This window comes from Anticarsia gemmatalis, chromosome 29 (genome assembly GCF_050436995.1).
Source record: "Anticarsia gemmatalis isolate Benzon Research Colony breed Stoneville strain chromosome 29, ilAntGemm2 primary, whole genome shotgun sequence".
Classification (NCBI taxonomy): Eukaryota; Metazoa; Arthropoda; class Insecta; order Lepidoptera; family Erebidae; genus Anticarsia; species Anticarsia gemmatalis.
In genome coordinates, this window is record NC_134773.1 from 2,328,964 (window position 1) to 2,352,807 (window position 23,844).

The 23,844-nt window shown below is 33.1% G+C and overlaps 5 protein-coding genes across 5 annotated transcripts; 2 read left to right on the forward strand and 3 right to left on the reverse strand.

Moving 5' to 3' along the window:
• Nucleotides 1–273: 273 nt before the first annotated feature.
• LOC142985217 (serine hydrolase-like protein 2) lies at nucleotides 274–4,144 on the reverse strand. The gene is made up of 7 exons (XM_076133255.1): nucleotides 3,925–4,144; nucleotides 3,256–3,351; nucleotides 2,731–2,862; nucleotides 1,965–2,102; nucleotides 1,387–1,537; nucleotides 836–973; nucleotides 274–585 (listed from the first exon to the last, which is right to left on the reverse strand). Exons 2-7 carry the CDS (start codon nucleotides 3,311–3,313, stop codon nucleotides 288–290), a joined length of 915 nt encoding a protein of 304 aa, XP_075989370.1. The 5' UTR covers nucleotides 3,314–3,351; nucleotides 3,925–4,144; the 3' UTR covers nucleotides 274–287.
• Nucleotides 4,145–4,758: 614 nt separating this feature from the next.
• Nucleotides 4,759–6,147, reverse strand: LOC142985091 (ribosome assembly protein METTL17, mitochondrial). The gene has a single exon (XM_076133045.1). It carries the CDS (start codon nucleotides 6,097–6,099, stop codon nucleotides 4,774–4,776), a length of 1,326 nt encoding a protein of 441 aa, XP_075989160.1. The 5' UTR covers nucleotides 6,100–6,147; the 3' UTR covers nucleotides 4,759–4,773.
• A 443-nt stretch (nucleotides 6,148–6,590) lies between these two features.
• LOC142985213 (uncharacterized) lies at nucleotides 6,591–7,748 on the reverse strand. The gene is made up of 2 exons (XM_076133248.1): nucleotides 7,572–7,748; nucleotides 6,591–6,704 (listed from the first exon to the last, which is right to left on the reverse strand). Exons 1-2 carry the CDS (start codon nucleotides 7,671–7,673, stop codon nucleotides 6,597–6,599), a joined length of 210 nt encoding a protein of 69 aa, XP_075989363.1. The 5' UTR covers nucleotides 7,674–7,748; the 3' UTR covers nucleotides 6,591–6,596.
• Nucleotides 7,749–7,998: 250 nt separating this feature from the next.
• On the forward strand, nucleotides 7,999–9,299 carry LOC142985157 (uncharacterized). The gene has a single exon (XM_076133154.1). It carries the CDS (start codon nucleotides 8,045–8,047, stop codon nucleotides 9,272–9,274), a length of 1,230 nt encoding a protein of 409 aa, XP_075989269.1. The 5' UTR covers nucleotides 7,999–8,044; the 3' UTR covers nucleotides 9,275–9,299.
• A 605-nt stretch (nucleotides 9,300–9,904) lies between these two features.
• LOC142985237 (uncharacterized) lies at nucleotides 9,905–23,167 on the forward strand. Its single transcript, XM_076133277.1, has 5 exons — nucleotides 9,905–10,111; nucleotides 13,165–13,246; nucleotides 15,489–15,665; nucleotides 16,708–16,822; nucleotides 17,510–23,167. Exons 2-5 carry the CDS (start codon nucleotides 13,171–13,173, stop codon nucleotides 17,631–17,633), a joined length of 492 nt encoding a protein of 163 aa, XP_075989392.1. The 5' UTR covers nucleotides 9,905–10,111; nucleotides 13,165–13,170; the 3' UTR covers nucleotides 17,634–23,167.
• Nucleotides 23,168–23,844: the final 677 nt, after the last annotated feature.

Genomic DNA, 23,844 nt, shown 5'->3' on the forward strand with positions numbered 1-23,844 from the left:
TAATATGACAAAGTGTAGCGAGCGAGAGACGACAAATTGATAATATCCTTTATACTGATATTCGGCTACGGCGACCAGTTTCATTGAAACCAGCCAACTGCAGGACTTTGTTTATAGTGTCACGTGTGTACAATACACAGGTACACTCTCTATTCCTTCACTCTCATAGTCCGGTGGGACAGATAAACCTAAAAGACCGATTCGCATATTTATAATGGCCCAAGTATAAATTAAGCAGCTTAGTAAGAAAAGGGAAATAAAACAAAATTAAAATACAATAATTTCATTCACAATTTCGATTTGACACGTTCTCTTTTTAAAAACTCGTTGATATGTCCCGCCATTTTCTCTGGGCTAGTGATGTGAACATCGTGATGACCATCGATATTTACAATCGAGCAGTTTCTTAGTCGATTGTATCCTTTTAGTATGTTTTCTGCGAAGAGTTTTTCTTCTTCGCTGCCTTCGACTATTGAGGAGTGAGTGACGAGAGTCGGGGGTAAGTTGTTTAATGATAAATATGTTAAATTATCTAAAGATAGTGCTAAAGGTGATATTAATTTTACACGAGGTTCCCATGTTAATCTGCAAAATAAAGTATAACATGTCACATAATATTGCATTTCGCTAAATATTAATTATTCTACAAAACATTGCCTCCAGATTTGAAACAAAATCAAAGTTAGTTCTGATCTACGTCACTAGATGGCACTAGTCGTTATTTAATTGATAAAATTCAAGGATTTTAGAATGATTGTTTTTTGCTTAAGAAGTGGTAGGGCCTATTTAAAGTCTCACCATGTCTAGTTTAAATATATTATGAACGGTTCCTTACCTATAAATCCCATTGTCCACTTCTACAAGAGACCTGGATAGCACAATTTTAGCTTGTTCTTTACTTAAGAACCTGTTCCTTGCCAGCGTAGAGACTATTTTGTCGTATTCGTATAACTTCGGATTATCGGAGGCAGATCTGCAATTACATATATTTTAATAAACATAATTTCACGACAGTTATACACAAGGGGTAGCATGAAATAATGTGCCTGCGTTTCGGCATTTATTATATTAGTCTCATGTAATAGGGGGCAAACTTATTGCTATTTACCGGACACGTTATCAAACTCCGGGCTACTATTGACAAGCATTCTAATAAACCTAAATAAAAATCCTTCAATAGCATTTTGCCCGACCCAGGAATCGAACCCGAAACCTCGAGATCAACAATCGAATACACTTTCAACCGTGCCTCAGACGCAATATTACATAAACTTACAAACACGAGACTTTAGCAATAATAAAATTTTAATTTAAATACTCGACTAACGAAATACTTATCTTCTTACTTAAATTTTTATTTCTATAATCGCCTAACAAAATACTCACTGGTTATAAAAATGTTCATAATATATCGGATACCTCTTGTACCAGAGGTCGTGGTGGTAGTTCGCCGCATAGTACGGGTGTAACGGCAACCCGGGGTCTAGGCTGATCATCATGCTCATGCGTCCTGGGTATACTGTGTGGTATATACAACCTGGAAGAATGCTAGTTAGTTTATTCTGAAGAATTCTGAAGGTTCGAATTTCTGCTACAGACTGACCAGTGTGTGAATTTTTGAACCGATTTTAGTAGATTTGCCTTAAATTGGGTCTCAATGAAGAAATCTCTGTCATTAAAATGCTTCAATTTGGAATTTATTGGCTGTCGTCTTTTGTATAGTAAACGAAAACGAATAATCCAAAATATAAGCAGGTAAGAAGAAAATGTACACCTCTTTTTTGGAGAACATAATAAAGTTCTTTGTTAAAGATAGGATTTAGTTTGTTTAGGATAAAATTAAAAGATTCCTAGGGCTCTAGTTTTTACTAACTGGAAAATTACTAGCTACCAAATTAATAAACAACACACATCTGATAGTAAATGACAATGAAAGATATAACAATTTAAAAAAAATATCTCACCAATCACAACGGCCATGGAATGCGCCATATATACAAAAGTCTTCCATCCCATATGATCTACTATAGTCCTTATTACTTCTACCATATGTATCTGACTGACGTGTGGGCCCGGCGGAAAAGGATCTGATTTACCGTGCCCTGAAATATACATATCATTTATAAAGTGTAATTAAATAAATATCATATCGAATAGGAAACATATCATCACTAAATTTTTTAGTGCTTCGAAATTAATTATTTTCAATGCAAGCCAGACACAGACAAACATGGATTTTACACCCTGAAAAAAAGATATTTTTCCATATTAATAGGAAATGTAGAAAGTAAGTGTTACTAATCATTCGGAAAATACAGCTACGTGTGGCTCTCCCGCCGAAATTGAAAGATACAGTCACGGGGTTTCCTTTACCACAGACTACGACGACTGCAAATGATTCAAGAGGTGTCAAATAAGGATCATTTGTGGCAATAAAAAGTTCAGTCATATGATACGGGAATTAACGCGCACACGCATTTAACCTTGAAATGCTAAACGTTTCAGTTCTATCTAATATATAAAATTCTCGCGTCACAGTTGTCGTTGCCAAACTCCTCCGAAATGGCTTTACCGATTCTCATGAAATTTTGTGAGCATATTGAGCAAGACTGAGATTCGGCCAACATCTATTTTTAATACGTCATAATTAAAAAAAATATTTATAGGCAATACAACGTTTGCAGGGCAGGGTGTAGTAAAAATTCAACGCGAAAGTGAAAGGCCACTTACCAGGTAAATCAAAAGCTACATAATAATATTCAGGAGACAAGTGTTCCACCAGCAGTGTGAAGGTCGCAGCCGTGTCCATGTACCCGTGGCACATCAGCACCGGCGGTGATGAGGGATTGCCCCAGGATACCACTGGAACAAGCATTGAGTATAGCGACATCTATGTGTAAGAAACGTAATGTAGAACAACGCCATCTAGTAGTAATTGTAACGAATTGTCATATTTTGTATTATAATGTCAAGTTTCGCATTTTATCATAATTATTTCAGGACCCTATTGAGAACCTCCGGATGCGACTAGAACGCTGAAATTCGCGTGATCTTGTAAGCTATGATCACACATGCGAAATCCAAAATTTCAAGTCAATTGACAGGGGGGTATTTTTTTACAGAATGTTTTGCAAATCGTAATTAAGCGATCGGTTCAATCGTTTATTCGTTTGTGACAGACAAAGAGACAGAATAAAAGAATTTATTTTAACAACAGATTGATAGATAAGTAGATTGCGTATTTTTAGTACTCACTAGCTATTTTTCCCCATTGAGCGTCTATGTACCATTCCTTAGTTTCTTTCAACGGCATCGTAAGGTTCAGGCAGATTCAATTCAGTAAGGCTCAATCTGTAAAGAAATAGCGTACGACGAGAAAACATAAGCAAGAGCAAAATAGCTTAACATGGTATATCATTAAATATTTATTGTCTGAATACTACTTGTGTTATGTAAATTAAAAACTAATTGTATTGCGTAATACGTCTAAAAATAGATAAGTATAAGAAACACTGCATAAAATTATCCTTGAATTATATATTTATTCATAAGTCATTAAATTCCACAGGTACACTAAGACAAAACGTAAAACCTCTTGAAATATGTACGAATTACACAGTATTGTCTTAACCGGGAATCGAACTCGGTGCGTTAGTTATCACGAATCAGTATAAGTACCCACGTTGCTCCAGTAAGACTTAAATTTATCACTTATATTTAAAAAAGAAAGTACTTTTAGTATAGAAAATTTAAAAGTATATAAATATGTTTATCAGTTATTTGGTTACCTACCATAGTAGGTACCTACAAGCTCTGCTTAGTTTGGAATCAAATGACAGTGTGAGAGTTGTCCAATGACATTTTTATTTTTTTTATGTTCTCAGAGTCAAATAAAGGACTCCAAAGTGTCTTACGTTAGCTTACCTTAACACAATTAAAAAAACTATTTAAAAATTTTCCACTTCGTAATAACTAATGGTTGTTCATAAAATAGTTTTACAATATTTTCCTTATGAAAAAAAGATAAAATCACACTATTTTCAGTAATTATCCAAGAAAAAGTGATTCTATTTTACGTTTAATATTATTCTTTCACTGTTTGATGATAAACACGACTGCAATATACAAACGAGTTTACATGCAATCTCGGTCATTGCCCATTCCATTGGCATTAAATGCACTTTCCACAGATAATATAACGGTAAAATTTTCCCGCTTAAATAAAAATGATTTTATTTCATTATTAGTTAGCATTATTAGATACTGTTATAAAATATCAAATACAATTTGTACAATTTTTATAGATACTTTTGCCGAATAGTTGTGTATATTTTATTGACAGTGCCATCTCTTATATTAAAATGGTAACTTATGTTGCATAATACAACTACTAGATAGCGTTGCAAGTACATTTAATAAGTAGATTTTTGCTTAGGAAAGGAACAGTAATCTCCGATTTGTTAGGGATAAGTGCCGGATAACGTATCTGATGGATTAAGTGACAAAAATATATGTTACTGACAAATTATACCTAAGGAGCCTGCATAACATACATTTACAGAAAAAAAATACTTTCACACTTTCTTTGACTTAAAAGGGAGAAAATTCTTCTTATTTAACTAGACTGCTAGTGTAACATTTATTTGCGGTCAAAATCTACTCAGATCTTTCTGGGAGATCTTTAAGTCTCCTAGTTCCTGGGATATACTAGACTTTTACTTAAACCATAATGTTAAGATCATAAATAAAAAACTTCAATAATTAAAACTGATTTTATTTAACAGGTAAAAGATCTCCCCAATTACTGGACCTCGCACATCTGTACGTTGTTGCATCATATTTGCCTTTTGAGAATATAACCTCTTTCAACTCTCCCTGTGCAGTACACAACCTACAAATCGTATGTCCGGACCTTACGATAGGTGCTCGGACTATCCTCGGCCATTTTGGATCATCTTCCGGCCTAGAACCTTTTTTCAAAATTACATATGAAAATAAATCAGCATGTATATCAGCTTTACCAACATATGGTAAAGATTCGTATTTCATTAGAAAATTGCAAGGAGTTTCCTGCTCCATGTATCGTGGGCAAACATTATCATTTGGGCATGGTGAGAATGCATAGCCACTCCCACTTTTCGAGTCTTTAGGCAGATTGAGAACAAATTCTCTTGCCTCGTTCACTATTTTAAAGCCTGCATTAGAACCATGTTCGATAATTACTAAGTAATCTTCAGTTTTGTTCCATAGTTTTTGTATTGTTTCCAATCTTGCTTGCATTGATGGCATTTCAAATAATGAATAAGCCGATAATACTATACTGTACTGTAACTCTGTTGAAGCAGGCAGAAACTGTCGCTGAAAATAAGCTTTTAAAGGCATTTCAACATTGTCTTTGCCTTGGCAAAGTATTAAACGCGCCAAATCGTGCATAGATGCAGAAGTATCTACACAAAAGTATTCATAAATAGCTTTCGGCCATAACTGGTTGACTGCCCAAGTTCCTGTGCCTACTCCAGACCCAAAATCGAAGAAACTCCGCGGTTTATAATCTGGATGAAACCTTTTTATTTCATCTAGTACTCGAATTAAGACTGCATACTCCAACGCCGCTCTACTCATTAAATACTGCAAACAGGTACTTTTATCGTATGAAATATTGGCCCATCTGTACACACTCTTCTTTAATGCATTAAAAACTTTATTCTGCAGTTTTTCTTTGTACATCTTCGCTTGATCCTCATCTAATTCATCCGTGACATCGGCGTAAACTTTTTTCGAAATCCGGTCGTGGATTTTTTGTGCTTTTATATCGATATCTCCCTCTTCTGGTGGTAATTGGCGTGAACGTATGTAGTTGTTTAGTTGTACGCTGTCTTCGTGCATCGCTTTAGCACCGCCATCATCTAATACTATTTTTATAGCTTTCTGAATGTCGGGAGGTATGGCTGCTATTTTAATTCGTGTTGTTCCAGGGTGTTTTCGCGGTTTGAACACTTTAGAATCAAAATTCTCCTTGAGAATTGGATCGACGGCGACTCTAGTAGTATAATTTGCATTGTATAGTGAAAAATAACTTAATCTTAGTTTTCTAAACATTTTTATAACCTTACTTTTACGAATGTTTTGCTTTCACACAAATGTCAAATTAAATCAGGGAGGGATTGGGGGTGTCTATTCAAAACATCGAAATTCCCGATAATAATCAAGTCAATCGTAATTTTTTACTGTTTGGAAATATTAACATTACAATGCGTTTTTATGAGATACTGGAATAAACAAATTGATCATAATAATTATATATTGATATTTATTTATTTATAATAAATTGTTAAATAAACACACAGTTTTAGATTCAGATTCGGGAGAAATATTTATAACTTGGCAACAATTTACGACTCCACTCAGGAAAACATTTTAGAATCGTTTACGAATCCAGTTATAATTATTATACGTAAAGGTTATGAATTATTAAAAATATGGAGTGAAAAACAAAGTTAATAGGTATTTAAGTATTAATGTATTTACATCTGTATACAAATAAATTATTTGGTATGTGTAAGAGCCAACTACAACAACAAACAACTATAAATAAATTAACTTTTAATTTCAGTTTCCTTTTGTTTGTGCTTATTTATACAATCTCTGAAGTTGTTCACAGCATCCTGGCACTTCCTCCAATCTTTGGTTTCTGCTATACACTCCTGAAATAAAAAGTTATTATATGCTCTTAAAACAGTAACAGAACAGTAAGGTAAGTGTTTTAAATATTTATGATGTATTTTTAAGAGATTTAATTTATACAGAATATCACCTGTCCAAACAGCCAAGAAGTGAAATTTGAAAATTTTGCTTAATTATTGAGTCTGTCTTTGTATAAATTAAGTAAAGTGATGTCATTGTAATGTTTAATATGATTTGGTAAATTATAATACAACTTGAGCCTGAGCCACCTAATAGCTTAGCAAAAATGTTTACTAACAGGATTAATATAGGTATGTCTTTTCAAAATCATTTGTCATATTGTTAAATATTATAGCCCTCAATGATTGAGACATGCCCAGGACTTTAAAAAGCAGTGTACTATGGTCAGACCTATACTCAGGCACCTGTAGAGGTCCGCTAAACAGATATGTTGTTAGGACATATTGCACACAAATAGCTATAAAATTAAAATTTGTTGATCCTAAACACAGTAAGTAGGTACCTATTGCTGAAGAAAGATTAAAAAATGTTAAAAGAGGAATGAGTAAACAAATAAATATTTCATTTTTTTAAAGACATTGTCTTCATAGGGACATGCTTATTATCTCAAGCAATAAAAATATATAAACAAAACTAATCAATAGGTAGGTAGGTCGTAAATTCACTGATAATACAACCTACATTGTTAATAACAAGGTAGAGGTTATTTTATAAAATAAATTGATTATACTTTGAAGTTTTAATTGTAAGGGTAAATCTTAAACATTGATGTAGGAAATACGTAATATTGCAATTTTATAATACTTATTGTCACCCTAGTAAAGATTGAATTTTGAAAAAAAAAATATCGTGATTTTTTAATTTACCTGGACTTTGTAATGCAGCTCTAGGCATCCTGTTTTCTTTAACATATTTTCAACTGGGTCTTCATCACTGTCCACAAGCTTTTCTCTCGGTTTTATCGTCATTTTCCTTCAATTTAATAATTGTTCATGCACCGAGAATCAAAACAAAATAACCTTATCAGCTGTGTGACAAACCTAATAGACTGACAGCTGTTATCTAAACCAGTAATGAAATTTTAATAAAACTTTTGCAGTAAATGTTAACAGTGTTCTATCTAATTCATTATATTTCAGAGTTAGCAAAATATAAAGATAAAGTACAAATATTATGTAAATTATAATACTCAAACTAATATAACCTGCAGAGTGCAGATAGTGGTTTCTGAACTAAACATGTTCAATTTCTGAACGCTGTATTTCAATGTCAGTCTATTACGTCAAACTAACTCACTGACAAGCATGAAGGAAGAGTGTTGTTTGTGTTGAATAAAGCCATGCAAAAACAAAAAGAAAACTTATTCAGAGAGAAGTTTCGTTTGCTAAATTCACAAGAGCACAATGAGGACATCAAATGGACGTCGAGTTCATCGAGTGAATACGAGAACACATCTTGCAACGAAAAGTTTTTCAACTTGGATAAATCGAAGACTCGTAAGCGTAAACGAAAGAGAAAAGTGCCAAAGAATCTTTCAAACTTAGATATAACTATCATAGACTCTAGCAAAGATCGTAAAAGTGATTTTAATGGTGAAAAATCTCCGATTTTAGTATCTAAATGTGCTCCTAGCTCAGTATCGCCTATTTTGATGACAAATCGGTTCCCGCCACACAATGACAGCTCTCCGATACTGTGTAGCAAAAGTTCACAACCAAAGAGTCCTATTATAACTTTAAAATATGCATCTCCTAAACACATAGGAAGAGTGAGAAAAAAATTATATAATGAAAACATTAGTATTAAGCAAGAGGATAGCAGTATTGATAGTCCTGTACAAAATACAAGCAGAGGAAGTTTGTTTGAAGTAAATAAATCTGAAGATTCACCAAAATTAATAAATAATAATACTGGTGATAGTATTTGTATAGTATCTGAATCAAATTCTATGTCAACCATGAATGGCAGTGATTCTTCTGTAAAGTCAAGATTAATGGAAAAAGTTAAAACCTTTTTTGACAGTCATTTCAGCTCTGATAATACTTCGCAAAATATTAGTATTGCACCTACACCTTCAGAATGCTCTAAAAGTGAAGAAGTAGACATTTTAACTTGTAAAACACAATCAGTGCCTTTTGTACAAACTATGAAGTTAGAAAATACTAGTGCAGACTCTACATACTTGGACCAAAATTCCAAAAAAGTAAAATATAAAAAAGGAGGATTAGCATATAGGATGAATGTATTATTAAAAAAGCAAAACGCACACATTTCTCTATGGCAGCATGAGAGATTCTTAGCCCAAAATTCAAACTTTGTTATTCCTAAAAAAGAAAATCTAGTGTTCCAAGTTCAAAGTGTAGATTTTAAATATGGCTGCTATTTGCTAAATGCTGTAGATTTAGATAGCGCAAAGTTTTTAATTTTAATCAATTGTAAATATGTAAATAGTTCTATATTTGTTGAATCTGTTTTTAAATTGTATGAACCTTATAAAATTTTACCATTTGATGAAGATTTTAACATGATTATTAATGTTTGTAAGTTTGAATGTATGGCCATTAAATAAATACGAATAATAAAATATTGTTAAATTTGTTTACTATGTAGTTTTATTAAAATTTTCGAATTCGAGCCTTAATTTGCACAACGCATTTGTGAAAATACGATTTCACTAACTGCTGCATATAATCGTACACATAGAAATCAGACTTATTTATATATTTCCCTTAGGGGTTATCAAAGACAAATGCGTAATCTATAATTTTAATAATAATCCGCCTATGTAACCGGGGCAAAGTGAGTACTACGTTTCTAAAATTAATTCAACAAAAGTTCGAAATAAATAATTAATTAGAATGCTCTACCACAAAAACATGCTATAAAACGCAACTCCGCATTTCGATAGGCAATGGAACGCGCCGCCATTTGACGTTATCATTGCGTTTACAAAGAAAGATTTGCTGAAACTGCCACTGGGTGTTCACGAAGTATGTAAAATGCAATCATACTCACGTAAAATTAGTAATTAAAAGATTTTAATATAATTACATCGTATTATAGACTGAAAACATAATTTGGATAGCTTAAGGCATTTTTAGGTTTACATTAACACGAAAATGAATTTCCCCAAAAACAGGGTACCTTTCGATTCACAAGCAGCAACACCAACAATTTCATAAAATTCAGTCGATAATATTCTATTACAGTGATTACGCGTATCGCAGTGAAATAACATAGGTTTTATATAATAACAACATATATTTATACGTTTATATTCATAATTCTACAACGCTATTTGTACCAACTAATTATGGCACTAACACCGCAACAAAAAGACTTTGCGTTGCTTTTATAATAAACATTAGTGATTATTGATTATTTTGATTGAAGGAGTTCGAATTTGGTAAGTTTTTTGTGCAAAAACAATAAAATTATATGTTAGTTTAAATGCTTTTCAGAATTAGTCAATTTTTATTTAATCATAACCCGGAAATTGACATTTTAGGCTTGAACTACGGGTTATTCTGCAAACAGCAATAGGACTTATAAATTATTGTCTTGGCCTACATGTATATATAAACATAGGAAATCAAATGTGTATTTTTGGAATACAATATTTCAATAGAAAAAGGTCTTAAGTCGCGTTACATGGAGGCAAAACTTCGACATTTTGGAACTACATAATAATTTAATAAACTCTTGCATGTAGTGTTTTAATTAGTATAGTTAACAACAAAAGTCATACAATAAAAAGGTACGTATTTTTAAAACCTTTGTGCATTTGCTTATTTCAGTAAATAACTAGGTATGGTTTTCATATATAGGTACCTATTATTAGTTTAAAAAGGTTAAATTTAGTTAATTTTGTTGCCGCCTGTACTTATCTCGGTTTTATGGAGGGAAACCGCAAACATCCTGAAAATATTATAAATGCGATAGTTTGTGTGAATGTATGTTTGTTACTCTTTCACGATAAAACTACTGGATGGTCTTTATTAAAATTTCGTACACTGATAGCTTATAACCTGGATTAATACTGATACTTTTTTTACGCCGGAAAATCGTTTACACGAACGTAGTCGCGGGCGAAGGCTAGGTAAATAATTTTACATTTTACATTGTTTAATGAAAAATTCAAACATTTGAAGATCACTTCAAATGTTATAAATAAACTAAAGTTTCCGGGTCAAGCAACATGTTAATTCTTATCCAATTTTAAACGTAATTTTTTTAATAATTTGTTGATTCCTATTGTGTTCTTATGTACGTCTTTTTTGCAGTACATAAATGCTTACGCAGTGTAACTCAGTTGCCGGGCAACTAACAAGCTGCTTTTGGTTAAAAAATACCCCTTCGAACACAATTCTACGCAAGTCTCCGATACTCAACGATTTTAGTGTTCAAGCGACTACCGTTATATAAATTTAGTCGCGGAACGAATATCTCTTGAAATATTTATTTTATTACATACTAGCTGACTCTGCTCCTATTGGTCGTAGCCTGATGATACATAGCCTATAGCCTTCCTCGATAAATGGGCTATCTAACACTGAAAGAATTTCTAATCGGACCACTGGCTCCTGAGATTAGCGCGTTGAAACAAAAAAACAAACTCTTCAGCTTTATAATTTTAGTATAGATTTATTGTTATAGCGTCAACAGGACTACATCATTTGTAAAAATATCAACTGTTTATCACGGTTCATGGGATACAGCCTGCTGACAGACAGACAGTGAAGTCTCAGTAATAAGGCCCCGTTTGAGTACAGAACTCTAAAAATGAGATGTTCTTTTGATTGAAATAGAGATATTAATCATGGCCGCGTATTATAAACACATTAGTGTAAGTAAACAGATCTTATAAAGTAAAGAAGGTTTAGAATAAATAAATATAAGCGATGAAGCATTAAAGACGTTGGTTTTGCTGTTTCAGTAAATAGTGAGGCTCCCACGCGATTCAGTCAACAAGTTTATTTGAATAACTACAGTCATAGACTTAAATATCCTATTCTATTAATATTCTTATTATTAATGTGAAAGTTTGTGAGAAAGGATGTTTGATAGTCTTTCACGAATAAATCCTCGTTCGTTATTTGTTTTTCATTTAAAAGATAAGTCTCGCATTAAGATTTGCTCTTGTGTTGCGGGCAGTCGCAACCAGACCCGAAACAACTATTCGTGGATCGTAAAAAGATGTGTTTCATTCGGGAATCGAATCCACGACCTCCCGACGCAACCACTTAAAACACGACGATCTATAACCACTGCGCTTCGGCGGCAGTCGAATTTTTATTAAATTTTGATGAAATTAAATTACTGTTTACTACGCAAAATTTTCTCACGTGGACAAAGTCGCTGGCAGCTAGTATTGATATATTTTTATTATTTTTTGACGCAATCGGTAGTGTATTCGACTGCTGATAATTAGGTCTCGATTTCGATTCCCACTTCGCGAAAATTGCTATTAGTCTTTTCTAAATACATAAGAATATTTCTCTATAGTAGTCCGGAGTTTGGTAACATGCCCGGTATATGACAATAAGCTCGCCCCCTATTACATGGGACTAACATTGTTAATGGTGAAACATGGTTATATTTAACTTATAACAGGCGTTATTAAAAAATACTGTTTATGATAATAAAATGTTTTGACAGAACATTGATTAAGACTAATTAAAGTTTACACATTAATTAATTTAAAATTTTCGTCCATATATCATAATCTATTCGTTTAAAAACTCATTTATCTTCGTAACTATACATAGGTTTAAAAAATAAACCGGTTTGGATAAACCGCTCTTTGGAAGGCTGCCAATAAATTATTACTATAATAGCTAAATTCTAGATTATAACCTCTTTTTCATATTGAGATGAAACCTATGAGAGAGTAATGTGTTGCAATAAAAATAAATTAAGTACTAGGTTTATGCCCGCGGGTTTGCCTGTGTGGAATGTCACCTCCTTCTGGGGATTTCAATAAATAATCGCTTACCCCCGGTTTCTGAGGTACATTTAACGGTAGTTTATCTATTCAATTGCGTCAAAACTCGTACAAAAAAACGCTATTGAATAGATAAACTACCGCTAAATGTACTCAGAAACCGGGGGTTAGTGATACCTATCAAGACTCTATTTTAATAGTTCACGATTTTCTTAGTCGGTCATTCAAATAAATGATTACCTACATATTTTAAAATGTTCAGTGTCTTATTTGAAATTGAGATTAAGAATGAGGATATAACTTAGTTTATTTGCATTGTACCCGAATATATTTTATATTAAAATTACCCTCGAATAACCTACATTAAATTGGTAAAAACATCATTAAAACTAATGAAATAGTTTTGTAGCTAAGCGGACATTCAGACATGAGCACATGTACGGCAGAAACAGAGAACATCTCTTGTCTTAAAGTCAGTAAAATATGTTGAAATATTTCTATTTCTTTGATTCCAGGGAACAATGGAGAAGATAATGGACTGTAACAGAAACAATGTATTTTTGCCAGCTCTACTCATACTATTCTGGATTACCACAGGTAATACAATTTACTACTTACTCGATATTTTTTTAATCCGCGATTTAGCTTCCGGCTTAATAATTAACGATTAGTTAACTAATAAAATATTTATTCAGTAGTCGTAGGACGAGAATAAGTTGTCAGGTAATTTTAAATAATTGTTTTTAAAATATATATCCTGCTTTATCTATCGGATAGGCCATCTGACACATATGTAAGACAAGACTGGCCTTTAGTCTTTCCAACAAAACTTACCGATTTTGTAGATCTCTATTCTTTGATACATACATACCTACTACATACATATTATGTACTTGGCATTAAACCTGTCGGCGAGTTGCCACACTTCAGAACCAAAAAATGATAAATTACGTTTAAAATATTACAGGATTTAATTAATATTGATTATGATTATTTTTGAAATACTCTAGTTTGTAAGAAAATTGCATTTGTAAAAATGAAAACACTTGTTCAATATTTTTAACCTAATATAACATTTAACATAGTATTTTTTATCTCGATTAACCAACTGACAACAACGCTGAATCCGTCTATATTTATAAGTATGTATTTAGAAGTATATAAGTATGTTTATCAGTTATTTGATTACAGCACAAGCTCTGCTTAGTTTCGAATCAAATGACCGTGTGTGACTTCACCAATGATATTTATTTATATTATTTATTTATGACTAGCTGACCCGCGCAACTTTGCTTGCGTCACATAAGAGAGAATGAGCCATAATTTTCCCCGTTTTTGTAACATTTTTTATTGCTACTCTGCTTCTTTTGGCCAAAGCGTGATGCCTATAGCCTTCCTCGATAAATGGACTATCAAACACTGAAAGAATTTTTCAAATCGGACCCGTAGTTCCTGAGAATAGCGCGTTCAAACAAACAAACAAACTCTTCAACTTTATAATATTAGTATAGATAGTATAGACTTGGTAACAACACAAGCTCTGCTTAGTTTCGAATCAAATGACCGTGTGCGACTTTTTCAATGATAGAGTCGTTCGGGTCAACTGTGCGCACTTTCACCTTTGGGACCACATTGTGAATCAGAACAGTGTAATCAGGAAAATAAAAGTAACATATCAAAATAAACATTTATTAGACTACAATTTGGAAAACAAACCAAATCTGTAAGTACATTAGTTTTCATTCAAACAAACAAAAACAACTGAAAATCGCAATGCGAACACTTGACCCGTGTTGTGGGTAAGTGTGCGCACAGCTATGGGGTAAATAGACGCACTTGGGGCAAGTGAACGCATTGGTTAATTTGACCGAAATTAACGATATTAATTAAATTATTTCACCAAAATTATCTATCCTTTGTAGTAAATTTAATGAAAATTAACCAGAATCAAACATTTCATCCTCAGAAATTCCAAACACCAAACCAACAAAGCTCCTTCAACATTCTAGTTATAAAAATATAAAAACTTAATTAATCAAATTAAATAATTTGTACTGTTTCTGGCTTAAACAGACCCATTGAAGATGCAGCTACGTTTAATTTAAGTGTTTTGCGAAGACATGACTCGCTTATACCAATTGTTTACTTTTACCCTGTTCAATTAGGGCTTTTTCTTTAGAGATTTGTTGTAATAGGCGCAAGTTCAGGTTTTTTTCTCATATAATTTCGACGCATGGCGCTACACTAAAACAAATAAGTAAATAAGAGTTTATTTGGTACTAAAATTATATAAATTTATTATTATCTTTAAGAATGCGGGGCAACTGTGCGCGTGCGCCCACTTACCCGCGCACACTTTCCCGCAGACCCCAAAATTGAATACAAGAACCACTGAGTCCTAAGGAATGAATATAACTTTATATCACGTTTACAAATTTCAACAACAATAACCATTTAATTAAAAAAACATGACTTTCCTGGTGTTGCTTTACAATTTTGCGTGTCAGAATGTTTTCCAAACAATAAGAAAGAAACAATGAAATGGCCTAAAACAGTTTTTTGCAAATAAATAAAAAACATAGTGTGGTGCGGCGCACTGACATGTCGCGACTAGTTCGCGTCGCTTGCAGCTACGATTGACCAAAACAGTCACCCGCGCCCCCTCACCCCGATCAGAGATATAGGCACTGCGCTCACTTACCCACTGCGAACAGTTACCCCGAACGACTCTAATCATATTTATGATTTTATACAGGCACTCAGATAGTTCTAATTTAACTCGACTTTTTACCGCAGAAGTTGCCAGTAGTTGCCAATAACTTAAACAACTCTTTCCCAGTGCACAGTATCGACTGCTTCAAGTGTGTGTCGATGAACGGCCGGTTCCCGGCGTGCGACGACCCCTTCCACAACAACCACTCGCTCTCCATGCTGGAGTCTCCCTGCATGGGGGGGAGGAAGGGCCGCGATGGACTCTTCCCTGCTACGAGTTGCATCAAAATAGCTGGCGTTTTTGGTAAGAAAACAACATTTTAAGAGCTATTATATAAATTTACTAGCTGACCCGGCAAACGTTGTTTTGCCATAAAAATAAAAAAAAAGTGTCACTTAGGGGCATGATAAATAGACGATGGCCGATTCTCAGACCTACTCAATATGCTCACAAAACTTCATGAGAATCGGTCAAGCCGTTCTTCCAACTATGTTGGAGTCTGCTTCCTGTCTCACCGGATGCAGCTGAATACTGAGTATTTTACATGGAGCGACTGCATATCTGACCTCCGCAACCCAATTACTTGGGATATAACACGATACCTCTCGGTAAGACTGGTCGTCAGACTTACAAGCTTCTGACTACTGGTAAAGACTGTCAAGGATATTTGAAAATTACAGCCGGGACACACAAAATTAGGTGCAACTAAATTGGTTTAGGACGAAATAGGGCTAAGAGTATGAGCTAAATCAAAACTAAAGTGAATATCATGTCGACTTTACAAACATACAAACAACTGACACAAAGTACAACCAGGCCCGAATCAACGATTTGTGGATCGCAGAAATAATTGTTTCGTGTAGGAATCGAAAAGACCTCCCAACAGTACCTCGATTCTCTACTACTATAGACTACCGACAACCGGCTAGCTATCGAAATTTTGACATTTAGAATGTACTGCCAAAAAAGTTTCTATGACGCCCGTCAGAGGCGCTGATCAGATTTTCATATAAAATTTCTCGATGACAGGTCGGTTGTCGGTAGTCGATAAATGAGAGGACATGGCCCACATGTTGACATGCTCAGAGTGCCCTGACTCTTGCTCATACCAGGACCTTATGAGCTGTACAGAAAACGCCGTACACGTAGCTGAATACTGGGCTGGCAGTATATAGCAAGACAGAAAGTGTCACACACTATTTTAAGTTTTAATAATATATAATTTGTTTGCCATCGACACGCTAAGAAGAAGAAGGTAGTCGATAGTAATAGAGAATTGAGCTACAGGTCTCTCGATGCAGTTAAATCCGTAAGTTATTAATAACTTTATATGTTTATTTGTCAGACGACACGGGCGAGAGCATCACAGTGCGCGGGTGTGGTCTGGACTCGGGCACCGCCACCACTGACACGGAGATCATACGCATGTCTCACTGCGGACGATTCTATTACGATGACCGGTAAGTTTTGATAATAAACATAATTCATGATGTTTTTTAATGATCTTTTAGACTCTACCTCTACATTTGCACGTTTGGCGCAGTGGTTAAAGTGGTCATCATGCCGTAATAACCGTAGCGCCGCGTGTGGTGGGTTCGAATCCCACCCGCGAAAATTTTTTGTGTGATGAGCACAAGAATCTGTTTTGAGGGGTTGTTAAGGTATATAAGTATGTTTATCAGTTATTTGGTTACCATAGTACAAGCTCTGCTTAGTTTGGAATCAAATGACCGTGTGTGTGTTGTCCAATGATATTATTGTGGGATTTTAGAGAACCTACTTTTTGAAAACTTAAAAATTGTCGTTAAAAATTCCTTTCCAAACAATGATGGCCAATTATGTTTACTAATATTATAAATGTGAAAGTTTGTAAGTATATATGTATCCTTGTTATCCTTGAGGAGACCGCTGCCCAGTAGTGAGACATTAATGGGCTAAATTTATTATTATTTAACAAAAAAAAAATATTTATTATTATTTATTTAGTGCTGTGCCTAACACAGCGTATACTGAGCTGTAGCCCTTTGTTGCACATAAATGTACTGACTAGTTATTAAGTTCTGTATTTGTGATGTTTCTTTATGTGTAACAAGAATAAATGGTTTAAAGGTTTTTATTAAATGGTTTTTAAAAAAATCTTTTTACAGGTACGTCCACGGCTGCCTCCAAAGTTGCAACGACGCCGACGCATGCAACAGTTCTAACAGTATCAATACAAATCTACCTTATATACTTATTATATACCAAGCACTTTATCTATATAAGAGCTAACAAAAACAAACAGACACGCCACACCAGTATTCTATATATGTACAAAATATCATTTCTTGCAAACACTTCATATAGTAATGTAATAGAGTGTAAAACAAATATGAGTGTTAATAAGCTATCGGCAGTAAGGGTTAACTGCGGTTATGTTGACTATCGAAGTTAAGTTAACTATCTTTTGTTGTATCGAAATTGAAGTCGGGGATTTTTTTTAAGTTGGTACATTTAAAGTTTACTTTTTTTCGACTTCCGACTTATGTATGCAAACTTTTAGTTAACAGTAATTTCCAACAAAGAATTTTCGTTGCCAAATTAAAAAAGAAAATTGCTTATTAAAATCTTATTTGAAGTTTCTTGCCGTAAATAATTTGAGTCAATATTTTTCACTAACAATTGGCCAATTTCTAACTAACGATAGTTATTTATTTTGACCAATAATAATATATAATAATATCGGAATTTCTAAATCGCCAATCGAACCAATTTGTTACTTGACAACAGTCATATCAGCTACTCTTTATGAAATGTCAAAAACACATTTTAGCATAGAAATACGACAGTGACGTCACAGTTTCGTATTTTCGTTGGTATCAAATGAGTGTCCACTAAAATGTTTCAGTCTGTAATAATTACAATTTCAACATTATTTACGAAAAAAATTACATAGCTTGAGCATTTTAGATGAACATTTTAGTGCATATATAACACGAAGCACATGAGTTTCTATATTTATATATTCATAATAAATACATAATCTATACTTATCTATACTTAATATAATAAAGCTGAAGAGTTTGTTTGTTTGATTGTTTGTTTGTTTGAACGCGCTAATCTCAGGAACTACTGGTCCGATTTGAAAAATTCTGTGTTAGATAGCCCATTTATCGAGGAAGGCTATAGGCTATATATCATCACGCTACGACCATTAGGAGCGGAGTAGTAACGAAAAATGTAACAAAAACGGGGAAAATTTTGACCCATTCTCTCTTAAGTGATGCAAGCGAAGTTGCGCGGGTCAGCTAGTAAATTTTATACAATTTCAAGCGGAATAACTAAAAGATTTTCTATTAAAACGGCGTAAAAATCTTTAAAAACTATCTATTATTTTACTATATGAAGTTATGGTCCATTTCTATAAGAAAAATATAACCTGTAGACGTGCAATTAAAGTTCTTCTTAAGTCGGTGCTATAATCATTTGCACCTTTTGAAGTTGGTTGCTTAAAAATATTTAACTTTTTGATTTTTTTTTATAGATTTATAGTTATAATTGTAGTACTAACTATAATTTTGTTCTTTTTTTCTCAATAATAATTAATATGGGATTGTGTAATATCATATTTTAAAAGTAAGTTATTAATTTTAATTGTTTATTAAAAACACATAATTGTTTAATAATTATTAATATTTATGCGAATTATGAACACATAAATGTCCGTAAAATAATTTAATTTTAACAAATAAATTTCCTATTTATTCAGCAATAATTATATTTTGACTTTAAAAGCAATCTTACATCCATATCATTAAGTTGGCAATACTAAATCTTAAATAATTTTCGCTAATGGCAACACAAACTTATTTAAAAATTTACATTTAAATCAATGCATTTATCTATAAACTAAAATATACTGCTATTTAATAGCATCAAAGGGTACCAGAATTTTTACGTGCCCTGCAAAGCACGAGGGTGTTCAATTTAAATGCGTAACAATAAGCAATGTTTTTCATATCTTAAGACCTATTCAGATATCGTTATCTGTTAAAGTTGTCGATAGTGGTACTTTTTAACTTAATGTTCTATGACCATATTCAGGCCATAACTAACGTGTGAACTTGATTCTTATAATCTTTTTGACCATGTCATGATGTGTTATGACCATGGTCAAAAGAATGACCAGGTAAATGGAAATTCTTGTATAAGGGAATTAACGCGAACATTTTAACTTAGAATTACTTTTAGTCTGACGTCTACGAAATGTCAGGCATTTCATGGTAAAATGCGTTTTTACGTTATTTTCCATATTTTATTACTTGCTTTATTACAATAGCCCCCTTTACACACACACTCTATCGCGCATGAAAGAGCGCGCGTGTAAGGGGAAAGGAAAGAGCACGCGCCGCGCTCATCTGTCAAGTCCGCGAAGAAAATCGCTCTCGAAGAGCGCGCTGCTTTCCCGCGCGTAATCCTGTACGCTCCTAAGAACGTGCGATAGAGTGTGTGTGTCAAGGCGGCCATTGACACATTCCTGGTAACTTTTGACCTCATGGTCACAGTTTTCTGGTTAATCTGATACCACATATTGAAATGATAGAGGAATACATCGTTTATCTATTAACAGATAATGCTTATATCTGAAAAGGCCGTTTATTTCGCTAATATTCTAATAAGTTAAACTTAAAAAAAGCTCTGTTTATTTTTCAATTTTCTATCTTTAATACATTTGTATTCACACTTGAAATAATACTGAAATCATTTTCACAATCACACTGCTATTTTAAATAAGCAGTTTATGTTTCAAATCTATTAGATTTTATACTTACTTTGCTGTTTTTAAGACTTGTTAACTGATACGGGCTTTATTTTTATTTTAATGATGGAAAAAGAGGATCTAGCCATTGAAAAATCTGTCTGAAGATTGCATAAATATAATACTTCAATTATGACAATGAATAGGACTCTCAAATAAATAAACGAGTGCTAGTTTTTGTCTTTGCAATTAGTTAAACCGCGCGGCAGTCCATTATAATAATAAGGATTTAATTGCCGAAAAAAATTAGTTGAATTTTACAAATATAAAAGAGAAATGTTTCCAATGGGGAATATAAATCGAAATCATGAAATATTTAACGCACAAAAACGACGGAGATTCGCACAAATTACACAATGCATTGATAGCGATACAACAGTTTTCTTATAGTACCTAAATAACTAGTAAAAATTGTTATTTATTGAATACTTTAGTAGTAATAACTAATTCATTAATTATTCATAGACTAATAAACTAATAATTGCTATTAACAACATTTTTTCAATTCCTAGTTAATGTATTTTACGCAGCAGTTGTAAAACAAGGCCTATGACCCACCTTCTATCAATTAAAATAAAATAAAGCCCGTATATACTCTCGCAACTACGTTTCTTTTAAGCTGTGATAATTTTTCTAATCTAACTCTTTACACGCTTTTTATATTTAAAATATAACACAAAACACTGTAAAATCTATACTAATATTATAAAGCTGAAGAGTTTGTTTGTTTGAACGCGCTAATCTCAGGAACTACTGGTCCGATTTGAAAAATTCTTTTAGTGTTAGATAGCCCATTTATCGAGGAAGGCTATCATCACGCTACGACCAATAGGAGCAGAGTACCAGTGAAAAATGTTACAAAAACGGGGAAAATTATGATTCTCTTATGTGACGCAAGCGAAGTTGCGCGGGTCAGCTAGTAACAGAATATAAACGCTATATTATTAATTCATAACGTTATAATAAAAATAGCTGTTATAACGATGTTATCACATTTGTATTTACTTTGACGTATAATTATGTATTTCGAAAAATTCTTCAAGTAGTTAGTAAGACGGTTTTCCAAACGATATATCCTCCATATTCAGTTTTTAATTTATATATTAAAAAAAAATTATATAAGTAAGGTCAATATGGGTAACTTTGAATCATTTGGGTAACATTGACAGTGGGAATTTGAAGTAGTTTCGATTATTTTTTCATATGAAACCAACACAATTGATAAAAGTTTATATTAGTTTTGCAAACTTTTATCAATTGTGTTTTATCACTGTCTATGTTACCCAAATGATTCAAAGTTACCCAGATTGTCTGCACGTTTTTTTGAAGTATATAAGTATGTTTATCAGTTATTTGGTTACAGTACAAGCTCTGCTTAGTTTGGTATCAAATGATCGTGTGTGAGTTGTATGAATGATATTTAAAAAATATATATTTTTGCAGTTCATACGTGACTATATCGTTTGAAAAACAGTTTTTCTGAAACCCTGTCTTTCTAATGTTAAATACCTTTTCTAAATTTGCGTATTGAATTATTTTTTTTGATGATTTTTATGAAATGTATACCTAATTATATTATTTTTACGTAGAGATTGAGCTTGTATACCATTATATAAGTATAGCTGGCCGTTTAGACGTGGTATAACTAAAAACAAACGTCAATTTGTATTTAAAAGGAAAAATTCACTTAAGATCGTGTCCAGGACGGGTAATGGTCTAAAATTATCATCAAAAAATCGTGTAACACACTATGACACGGTATAAAAACTTTTTTGAATTCATCGTAGCACGTGCTACGGACTTTCATGTCGTAGAGGTTGCTACAATATGCTACGGCGTAGCTGCTTTCTCGGTGTAACCAGATATAAAAATTATATGATGTATTAAAGCTATACTTAAAGTGTAACTAACTTTTTAAATTTATTATGACCATGTTAAAATAATGCATGAAATTAACCTTTGAAACTAAGGCAGTGTACTAGTGACTTTTCCAAGTTATTGGTGTATTAGAAATAATGATCACTTGTTCTAACGGTGAAGGAAAACATCATGATGAAACCTTGCATGCCTGAGAGTTCTTTAACACATTCCTTAAAATGATACAGTTACTTGGCCAGCGGACATAACAAATTAAGACTGGTTGTCAGACTTTCAAGCTTCTGACTACTGTTAACGACTGTCAAAGATCTTTGAAAAGGTCAGCCGGGACTCACAATTTAACGTGACTTCCGAAATTCGGAAGGACTATTTATAATATGGTCAACCATCCACTGACAAACCTCGGCAAGCGTCGCTTTACTTAAATTCGCGACTGATGTTACTTAGCCAAGAGTGTGCATATTTTAACATGGTCATATTAAAAGGCCTACTATGTTAATTATTTTAAATTCTATGTACCCATTAAAGTTACTTGTATAATTTATTAATAAGAGTTTATTGTTAATTATAAGTCATTTTTTATAATATTTTTTGAGATCTAAGATTTAAATATGTACTTTGCTATACACATATTCATTTCGGCATTATATTTCGAACAACAAAACCGACTGTTCGGATTGTGCCGATCGGGTAGTTCCTTTGGGTCCGATGGTCACAAATCGGTTTAAACATTCAGGCGCGGAGATGCCGAGCGATGTTTCTTCCGAAGTACCATCTACACATATTCGGTTTTGCCGATTAATGCCGAACCGAATGCGGGTGTAGTAAGCCAGAGATTTTCTTGTACAAGCCAATCTAGTCAAATTTTAAGAACTCGAAATAGCAAAGATTTTTACCAAAAAACAATTCATTTGTTAAAATAACTGCGTCTAAAATTAATTCTGAAATACGTTGAATTATGTTCTTATTATGACATTGCTCTCTCTAATATGATTTTATAAAACTCTTATATACGCGTCTTAATTAGCGTTAGTATACATAGTACTATGTAATACTATGAACGAATGATTTTTATAATGCTATGAGCACGAATTGATGTATGTATAATACAAATAAATATTGGTACGCTGTAATATTGATTGTATTTTATTTAGAAACCAATCTATACTAATATAATAACGCTGAAGAGTTTGCTTGTTTGTTTGAACGCGCTATTCTCAGGAACTACTGGTCCGATTTGAAAAATTCTTTCAGTGTTAGATAGCCCATTTATCGAGGAAGGCTATAGGCTATATAACGTCACACTACGGTCATTAGGAGCGGAGTAGCAACGAAAAATGTTACAAAAACGGGGAAAATTTTGACCCATTCTCTTAGGTGACGCAAGCGAAGTTGCGCGGTTCAGCTAGTAAAAAATATTACTTTTTTGGATCCTCGAAACAAACATTATCATCTATGTTCACAAAAAAAACAACAATTTGTAAACCTCTTTCTTTTGAAAGTCGGTTAAAATATACCTATTACTATTAAATATTATGATTTATTATCGAATTATTAACAATTAACTTCATTCACAATATTTCACAGCCTGTACATAAACAACTCGAGTAAAGTTCATTCATCTGGCTCACGAGTCATATGATATTTAAATCAATGAAACTTAAATGAGAAAGAATGTTACTACAATAAAGCCTCTTTTTCCTAGCGTCCTGCTATTGGGCGGGCGGCGCACGCGACGTCGGCGTCGCCGCACAATTTGATGTACATTGATCTATCCCGTCAGTGTCTACCGAATCTGTGGCCTTG